General features: G+C 43.6%; 1 protein-coding gene across 2 annotated transcripts; it reads right to left on the bottom strand.

Annotated features, from left to right (window-relative positions):
* Positions 1-703: 703 nt before the first annotated feature.
* gys1 (glycogen synthase 1 (muscle)) lies at positions 704-9,753 on the bottom strand. 2 transcript variants are annotated; one of them, XM_040159756.1, is made up of 16 exons: positions 9,609-9,753; positions 7,131-7,249; positions 6,787-6,968; positions 5,652-5,843; positions 5,285-5,470; positions 4,915-5,059; positions 4,534-4,651; positions 3,984-4,104; positions 3,744-3,850; positions 3,469-3,528; positions 2,924-3,116; positions 2,686-2,812; positions 2,493-2,588; positions 2,219-2,382; positions 2,048-2,128; positions 704-1,913 (listed from the first exon to the last, which is right to left on the bottom strand). In XM_040159756.1, exons 2-16 carry the CDS (start codon positions 7,246-7,248, stop codon positions 1,668-1,670), a joined length of 2,136 nt encoding a protein of 711 aa, XP_040015690.1. In that variant the 5' UTR covers position 7,249; positions 9,609-9,753; the 3' UTR covers positions 704-1,667. The 2 variants fall into 2 exon arrangements, with proteins under 2 accessions (XP_040015690.1, XP_040015699.1); XM_040159765.1 differs by lacking the exon at positions 9,609-9,753 and having other exon boundaries at positions 7,120-7,222.
* Between the last annotated feature and the right edge of the window lie 347 nt (positions 9,754-10,100).

Consider the following 10,100-nt stretch of genomic DNA (forward strand, 5'->3'; position numbering starts at 1 on the left):
AGCTCCTTTTCCAGACATTTGTCTAATGTCTTTCACCTGAAAACATGGTTTGCCATCACAGGACACAGTCCCTTTTTTCCTCCGTCTGTCTCATTTTTTTTTTTCCCTTTCACAAGGGTACTTGCTGAAACAAGCAAACCCAGGAATATCCATCCCCACGAAAGCACACACACACAGTACATACAGGATTAACAGGAGTGTGAGGTTGTTCATCAATGATAGCCACTGAAAGGCTGCGATACAATAAGGCACAGAAACAAAATGAAAATACACACCTGACACTATTCATGCTATGTATTGTTGTGGATGTGTGTGTTTTATGTTTCATTGCCATTCTGGGAAGTTTTGTAATAGACGAGGCATTTGAAAGAAAAAATGCTATTATAAGGTGGACAGTTGAGTTTGAAGCACTGTATTATCATCACCCATTCTTTTCACAAGTAAAAAGAATGGCTGCTATTTGTGGCTACTCAGAGCAACTGACACTGTCTTTACATGGGCCTTTTTGGCTGGAAAGTAGCTGATCATGCTTGGTGACAAGCTGGTAAAAAGGAGGGTTATACTGTTTTCCCTGCTCTGACCCATGTTTGAATCAAGTATAAAAAACCCCTCCAGAGACTCATAACAAACCTATGTTATTTTTTTCAATGCTTTAGACCTATGTTATCCAGTGTTAGTACTCTACAAAATCCAGCAATCCTGATTTTTTTTTTTTCCCTTTCACAAGGGTACTTGCTGAAACAAGCAAACCCAGGAATATCCATCCCCACGAAAGCACACACACACAGTACATACAGGATTAACAGGAGTGTGAGGTTGTTCATCAATGATAGCCACTGAAAGGCTGCGATACAATAAGGCACAGAAACAAAATGAAAATACACACCTGACACTATTCATGCTATGTATTGTTGTGGATGTGTGTGTTTTATGTTTCATTGCCATTCTGGGAAGTTTTGTAATAGACGAGGCATTTGAAAGAAAAAATGCTATTATAAGGTGGACAGTTGAGTTTGAAGCACTGTATTATCATCACCCATTCTTTTCACAAGTAAAAAGAATGGCTGCTATTTGTGGCTACTCAGAGCAACTGACACTGTCTTTACATGGGCCTTTTTGGCTGGAAAGTAGCTGATCATGCTTGGTGACAAGCTGGTAAAAAGGAGGGTTATACTGTTTTCCCTGCTCTGACCCATGTTTGAATCAAGTATAAAAACCCCCTCCAGAGACTCATAACAAACCTATGTTATTTTTTTCAATGCTTTAGACCTATGTTATCCAGTGTTAGTACTCTACAAAATCCAGCAATCCTGATTTTTTTTTTTTCCCCAAGTTGAGCTGTCGTTTAGCCCTTTCTAGCTGCTGCGTTTACGCCACAAAGCAAACCACTGGTTGCACTGCTGGTGTAACTGAAATAATACCAAAACATATCAAACTGACAGATATTTTTAAAAATTCTGAGGTACGCACAAGTTGGGAAGACACTGACAGTGACAAAATTTTTCACAACAAGCCAATACTAAATGCATCACTCACATTCACAATTGCACTCATTTATAAGGGTTGCAAGTTCATGGATGACTGTAATGTTTTCCACAGATAAGGTTTGATTAGTGAGGTTTAGCATGTACTGTATGTGTGTGTCTGTGTGTGTGTGTGTATGTGTCTCAGTTTTTCTCGCTTGTGACACCATCGCCGTTCCCGTTGGCCCCATGGACAGCAGGAGACTTGTTTTTGAATGGCGGGGTGTATGGCTGGCGGATGTTCAACCGATCCTTCTCTGCCTCCAGGTCCTCGTCGTAGCGTTCGTCTTCATCGTTGTCCTCAGCCTCACTGTGGTGGGGAGAGGAGTGGCGGGACAGAGCTGGAGACGGCGGCACAGAGGCAGGTCGGGGGTAACGGAAGCCTGAGGTCTGAGGGTGAGAATGAAAACATTAGAATGTCTACCAGAGGATGGAGCTGAAAATATTTTACTTGTATATTGTACTATGCAATAAATAATAATGTTAAGTATATCTCCCATCCAAAGACACAAGAGTTATCTTACTGAGGTGGGCTCTTGAGGTTCATATAGGTAGGTGTCAGGGAAGGCTTTAGCCAAGGCCATATGACGAGCAGCTACATAATACTAATGCAGAACAGAACAAAAAGAAACAACATTAATTTATTTCAAAGCAGTCGCATGAATAAAAGTCATCTTTGGGATTTGTAATCTCACCCTGCCAAGGTATCTCCAGTCCAAGAGGTCACTCAGGCGCTCAGTCCGGTTCCTCTGGATGATCCGCTGGCGCCGGCTCTGCTTGCAGAACTGGAACAGGAAGGAAGTGAGCTGGTTACAGGACTCATCGATCCCCCGGAACCGCCTGTCCATGATGTAAATACCTGCAAAGGGAAACAGCATGGTGTGAGAGAGATAACCAGTAATCCCTGTTTATTTTTTTAGAGAGCAACTCTAATTGAAAATTTAAAAGATAAGGTATAAAGAGACACACCATACGCTGAGGGGTCTGCTATGTGCTCCTCCATGAAACATCCAAAGCCTGACAGGTTAGTTGAGATTGATGGAATTCCCATGACTGTGCACTCAGCTGACAATGACAGAAGTGGTGAGGCCTGATTAACATTTTAATATCATACATATATGTACACATATGCATACACCTTGTCAGCTTGCATGAGTCATACCAGGTGTGTAGCCCCAAGGCTCATAGTAAGATGGGAAGACACCGAGGTGGCAGCCTCTTACAAACTCCTCATAATCCATTGGAAGCAAAGGAGAGGTGGACGAAAGGAACTCTGGATGGAAGATTATCTAACGGACAGAGAAGCCATTCATTATCAGAGCCTGTTATATGATTATTTACCGTAACAAATGGTGTGATTAGCAAACTGTGGGCCATTTATGGACTGACAGCTGACATACCTTGACACGGTCAGCAGAGCTGTTGAAAAGGCCGATGCGGCGGACACAGTTAAGGATGGGGTCGCTGCTGTCCTCCAGCATGTTGTGGGTGCAGATCGGAGGCTGGCACTGTCTCTGAGTTGCAAAGATGGCACGCTTCATTATGGTGAAATCCTCTTTGTCCAGCATCTTTGATACATCTGGAAGCTGCCCACTGAATAAAACAAACTTTTTTAGACATACTGATGAAAGGAAACGTGTAAAATGATAAGCTTGATTATTTGGGACCTTATTTGTAGGTCACGTATCTGGATTTGTTAATCATTTCCAAAAACACCTACAATAGAATATTTATTAGCATGAATAAACTGTCGGTTTGTCAAAAGTTAAGTCGATTTTAACAATGTTGATAGTAAGTCCACATTTTATACAGAATCTAAGTACACCCAGGTCTGATGAGAAACTAATGAATTTTTTTGTGTACTCTTGTGTGTTTTTAATTTCACGACGTGATAAGACAGGGTAATCCATATCTTATAGGTTTCATGGACTGATGGTCAACTTACACTAGAAGTGAGTCATAAAGTTTCTTTCCAAAGTGTTCCTTCACAGTCTGAGCAGTGTCCCTGTCAGAGAAATAAAAAATAAAGAGAATGCAAGTATAGTAAGATAACAGCAACCACTTTTTCAAGTTGAAGTCAAAGGGGTCTGATGGTGAAGAGAGGCCAAAATCTGTCTTGGTATGGGTAGGCATGCGTAGCACTTTGGCTCACAATGTACACTTTTAGTTAGATGCTTAATCTCAATGCTTCACCTTGTTTAACAAAATAAGAAACCTCACCAGAGCTGTTTCCTGACTGCCTGGCCCTTTAAGGTCTCCACGTTGAAGTTGTTCGTCCGAGCTGGCATGATGAAGAATGCAATGACAGTCACGTCACTGTGGTTGACCTGCGACAGGCGGACCATACAGAAATATGGAGTTACATCCTCAGACCTGGGATTCACCTTCCTCCTCCTGCCTCCCTCCCATACACAATCACATAAATGCTTCTACAACATCCGTTGACACAACCACACTTACTCTCAGTAGATAGTTGAGTCTGGCTAAAGCTTCCAAGAAGATATCGGCTCCTTTGTTGGAGAACTCATACCTTCCAGCTATGAAGAGGAACAAACACTTGTCCAGGTTGAAATCCAGGTGCCTGGTGGTCAAGACAAAGCAAAATCTGTCATATAATACGGATTAATGTAGCAATTACAATGTAGACATTCAGTTATTACTATAGCAGCATAATAAGCACTATTTTTTTCATCATTTGTCTCATCTTATATGACAAAGTCAATTTGATGGAAAGCATGTATCCAACAACACAACTCATTAACACTATTTATTTCTGTTTTGGTTCTTTAAGATTTTTACAGGAAATCAGGAAGTAGACCTTTCCTGGTAAATTCAACAGAATATACTTATCATTGTACAATGTGCATGTAACAGATGATTGATTATAATTATTTACTCCATGACAAGAGCACTCATTCATAGATCAATATTCACCATTTATCCTCCCTCAACATACTGCTAAGGTTTGACTATGTTGCGACATTGTGAAGTGTGTTGCGCGGTCTCTGACCCGTAGAAGTGTCCCCTGACGAACTCCTGAATCCGACTCTTGCTCTGAGCATGGAGGTTTTGAAACTCGTGCACGGCTGAGAACTTCTTCACGTTGAGCCCATTGGGAGTAACGATGTCTGTGTGATGGGAGAGATTAAGGGCATTAAACATAACAGAGAGACAGGGAAAGGCAGAGAAAATCAGTTAAGCTCTTGCTAAGTATCTAATTAGCTTAAAGAGAACAATGAAACATTAAGACATTCAGTAAGAAAGTGGTGAGAAATACAATAGATCCTTGTTTGGCGAGACCTGCTCCCTCAGCCAGTGATAAGTGAGAAGGGAGTGAAATATCAAGGGGGTTTCTGAATGCAATGTCACGCATCAATTCTCCGCCACTCACCTGGTTTCCTCTTGAGCAGGTGCTCGGCCTCAATGGCTGTAATTTGTGACACAGTGGTGAAGACATGAGCGCAGTGAGCAGCTGCCCGCTCCAAACAACAGCGATGGTAGATCTGTCTGTCGCCCGCTTCCTTATCCACGTTGAACTGAGAGTATAATGAGGTTGACTGCTTGTTAAATACTTAATTAATTGCATTTCTAAGAATAAAAATGATCTGTCTGATTATATACTTATTCTGGCCTCATATATTTTATATCTTTCTATTCTATTTCTATTATTTCTATTTTATTTTTCTATTCTCTATTCCCGTTAATTTTATTAAAGTCCTGTGGAATAAAAATGTATGTATATGCACACGCACAACACACACCTCTGCAAGGTTGTTATAGAAGTCCACATTTCCGGCACACAGGTATCGTCCCAGGAGTGTAGCGTGAGTGGTGAAGATGGTTGCAACGGGCAGGTGTCTCTGTCTGCACAACACCAGGCCCAGGCCGGCCAACCACTCATGGAAGTGGGCCACGATGTGTGGAGGCTGCTCACTCTGAGCTGCGTACTGCAATAGGGGACAACACAGGGTCAATTTGGACTAAAAACACAGACACACACACACACACACACACACACACACACACACACACACACACACACACACACACACACAACGGAGCTAAAACATAATTTAATGTCGATGTAAGGTGTTGTCAGTTGTGAGGCACTTGGCATGAGCTGCTGACCTCTCCCAGAAGCCAGGCAGTCAGGAAGCCGAACAGCACAGCATCGTTGGCCTCGCGGTCGAACCAGGGCACGCCAATGTCACAAAGCTCCCAAAGCTCGCTCTTCCAGCGGTCCAGGGACCAGGCAGTGAAGCCGACATCAATCAGAACAACATAGGGACTGCCCTCAATAAGCCAGCGCCCAAAGTAGATCTGCGGGGGAAAACGGAGAAAGGGATGAGAGGCACACCTCACCCATGGATTAGGGCATATTTATTTACTCTTTAAAATTATAATTTTAATTCTCATTCATTGAGTTGCAGCTGCAACAGCATGTTTCGATAAATGGGTTAGTCATTTTGTCTGTAATCTCAGTTTACTTTATTTGCATGAAATTCATCACCCTAACAAAAGCATAGTCCAACCACACGATCTAGGAATAACCTTGATGGAGTTTGTCGTGTTTATACAGAATCAAGGTATGTCACCTCAGGATTAAAGTTTGACTAAAGTGGAATTGACTAGTTTATCAAATTAATTCAAGACCTAAATATCTTTTAAGAAAAACAGGTTTTCAGCCCAACTTACTGTGCTGTGGAGCTGGCCTGTCGTGGAATTTAAAGGTCGTGTGATTCAAGGTAATCCAGATAGGCCTCGTTGAAAAGGCTGCACTACCCCTTTAAAATAGTACCACTACCACTCCTAGCCTTGACCCATAACTCCACAGCACTCCCAGAGTGACACAGCACAAAGCATTAAAGGTATCTCACAAACACACACACACACACACGCGCACACACACGCACGCACACGCACGCACACGCGCACACGCACACATACACACAGGCAGTCATCTATTTCTGGAGTGTGTCTGTGGTAAAGAATGAGAGACAGAGTGACATTGATCCAACCTCTAACCTTTGCAAGGAAATGTCATGGTGTTTCGAGCAGTGGTCATGGTTCGGAGGCTGAGCAGAGAGTTGGTCAGATATAAAAGAGGGGCTAAAGATGATCTCTGGGTTTTTAAGTGTAGTGCACATTCACCGCATGTATTCACACATCTCTCTACCATCACACCAGCTATGTGTAGTAAAAAGTGGAACCCACAAATTTAAGTCAGAAGGCATGTGTGTTTACTGTGTACGTGTGGTAGTACCTTACACCCACTGGAGTTCATCTTGTCAATGGTTCTCTTCAGCACGGGGTTGGTGGGCTCGATCAGCTCCACCTGAGTGCGCACGTTGCTTTCCACGTAGGGACCCACCAGGAAATAGTTCTCTCCCCATTCCTCCGAGGTCAGACGGGCTTTGGTCTGGATGACGGTGTAGATGCCTCCAACTTCATGCATGCAGCAAACATGCCACACGTACGCACACAGAGTTGAGACAAATATTTAATATGATTCAGTCGTGTATGAGACATTATGATGATAGGTCTCTCATAAAACTAGATTTTCCAAGAGGACGTGCATACAAAAATGCTCACACACCAAACACTTGCCTTTGTTGGCGACCTCCCAGGCAATTTCAAAAAGGACGGCGTCCTCCAAATCAAACTCTTCGTCCCACTCCTCCAGTCCTGAGAGGGACGTGACAGACAGGCTGCGAGCCAGCGGCATGCTGGGTAAACAAAGAACACACTCACTTGAGCTGGGAGTACCTTACAACTGCGTATACACAGTACATGATCTCAGATGATGGCTTTTGCCATTGTCACTTATTTACTGTCCCACAGACGCCCCTCGAGGTGTGAGCATTTCACATTTGAATATAAGATTTTTACATTACAACAGTTACAACAGTAATTGAACGATTTTAATTTTTCTCTAATCTATCAATGCAGATTGCTCTGGCTAAGAGTACCAAGTAAACCCTAAATGTAAATGACACATTTTTGAAACAACGCAACTGTCTCTTGACAAACATTTCCTCACACGCCTGCAAGGAACCAGTGTGTCATCAATGAATTTCTCTAACTCCTATTACATAATACTACTACTAAACTCAGCCTTGGCAATCTCAATTCTTATACAGTTTGAACAATCCTCATTCTCTCTGGTGGAACTCTGATGATCAAAATGGTAGTCAAATAGCAGATAAAGATACACGACCCATTTATTATTTTAGCCTTTGGAATATATGTTTTTCATTTCTCTTGTAACTTAATAACTTAACCTTTTCCTGTTCTCATAGGAAACCCTGGTCAAACAAACAACACTGAAGTGATCCACTGAGTAATAGGGTTCCAACATACATGTGTGTACGTGTGCATGTGTACAATCTGAGATGGTCAAAGGGCTTCTTCTGGCTGCTTTCCCATGTAGCTACATAACCTGCACATGTGCAGTCATGCTTATCCCTATTTAATGAGTTTTTGGATATAAAATCTAAACAATCTGCTCAGTGAGAACAAAATTTTCATCCTACATTACTAACATCAGACCTCCGCTGTAGGGAGCAATGCATCCTACTGCAACAGAAGAAGTTTAATTGTCGGTTTTCAAATCAGCAGTGGAGAAATTGAAAAAGCTTAACTAAAGGGGGGTTTTCCTCGTGACTGAGTGTAAAAGGGAAAACACAACTGTTTTCAGTTCCTGCTTGTAGAAATGGCGCAACCTCCTGAACAAATGTGGGAGTGGCGTGAGAAAGGATGTAGAGTGGGAGGAAGGCTCAGAGAAGGGCATCAATCATGTATAAACTTGATCTAGCGTTTGCACTGTGGCACTTGTTAATACACACAAATATGTAGCAATCCCTTGAAGTTGAGACATATGAAAAAACCACAAAAAAATGAACAAGTGAATATACACTGAGCTACAGATTGACAGAGGGGAAATGCTCTTCCACCTGTACAAGAATCCTTTCCACAGCATTTGTGTTTTGAACGCTGCTCCCCAGAAATTTAATCTGTGTATACTCTACTGATGAGCCACTCTCCAGATCCTAAATGGTCGCGCTGAGCTGCTGCTAATAAGCAGTGGATAAAAGGGACACTAAAGATAGTGGCCTGACTGTTGTGACATCCACTCCATCACTGCCCAAACATGACAGAGGCCCAGAGAGACAAGAACACCACCGGCCTGATAAAAGAGTGCTCTTCAAATTGATGGCAAACCTCTTCTCAAATAAACTCTCCTCCATTTGCGTGTTGTACCGCAGACATTCACATTAAGTTTGCTAAACATCCCCCTCTGGTGTCTGACGTTCTTCCACAAAATAAGTTCAATTACCTCACTCAAAATCCTTAGAATTACATCTACTCCATCATTGAAAAATCTCAAATTTATGGACATGCAATTATTTTTTCAGCTCCAAAGATTAACTGCTGGACACAAGAGGTCTCCTACTTCAGTGAAGCATCTACTCTCAGTGGGTGTGCTCCGGAGGTTTCAAGTTTCCACATCACGCTTGGACCCAGTTTGGCTTCCAAACTGGTCGTGATGTCACAAAATCATGTGTCGCACATACACATCTTAAACTGAGGTTTAAGTTTTAAACACAGAGACAGTTCCGTCACCTGCTTGGAACACCACTTTATGGACGCTTTGTGATGGACAAGCAATCACAATAATCACCATCATGCCCTTGTCCATTGTACAGTCCAGTGGGCCTATAAATCTGGGAGACAACCCCCCCCCCCCACCCACCCTTCCCGTCTTCCCGACGTCCCAACGTCCCGATTCAAGCTGTGGAGGATGCACTGGGCGTCCAGTGGCTGCTCGACCGAAGACTTGCAGGCGTTGATTTTTACGGTATCGTAAAAATCAACAGCCCTGGCCCGCCGGCCGAATGTGCATGCGGCCGTATGCATCTTCCGTGCTTCCTCGTGAGATGAGGAGGCGAACGTGACATCAGGCACCTACTGCAACCCAGCTGCGGAAGCGCGCAGAGGACACGGCGTCCCGATGCGCGTCCGCGCCCGTAGAGCGAGTATTAAACTATTGTCACTGAGGAACATAGGACACAGATGCCTACTCACCCTTCTATTCGTCCCAACTTCGCGGAGAGGAACTACGCACAGGCAGCTGTCGCAGTCAATCCAGAGAAAGGGACAACAGCGGAGAGTGAGGGGAAAGGGGGCGGCGGCTTTCGCCTAGTTAAAGGCCAGCGATTCACATTGGTGTGGTGCGTTTGCTGTCAAGTTGGGGGACGGGACGTCCACGGCAGGAGGAAAGTTGGGTTGGTGAATGCGGCGCCGCCGCCGTCACATTATTCATGAGCCTCACTCTCATTGGCCTCGGTCTTCTCTTTGTCCCCGCCTCTGCACACAATGTGACGGGAGCTGGGTGTTTTCCTCAGCTGAGAGACGCAATTGGCTGGGCGGAGGTTAAATGGGAGGTGCGGTGGTTGGTGAATTATCGTTTCATCCATTCAAAGGAGGGGATTCATGGGCAACGTTTTCTCTTTTTTTTCCCCGTGAGGGGGGAGAGGAGCAGGAGAGTTATTTATAATGTCTTCTAAGGGTCATGGA

The sequence above is a fragment of the Xiphias gladius genome, chromosome 3, assembly GCF_016859285.1.
Source record: "Xiphias gladius isolate SHS-SW01 ecotype Sanya breed wild chromosome 3, ASM1685928v1, whole genome shotgun sequence".
NCBI lineage: Eukaryota > Metazoa > Chordata > Actinopteri > Istiophoriformes > Xiphiidae > Xiphias > Xiphias gladius.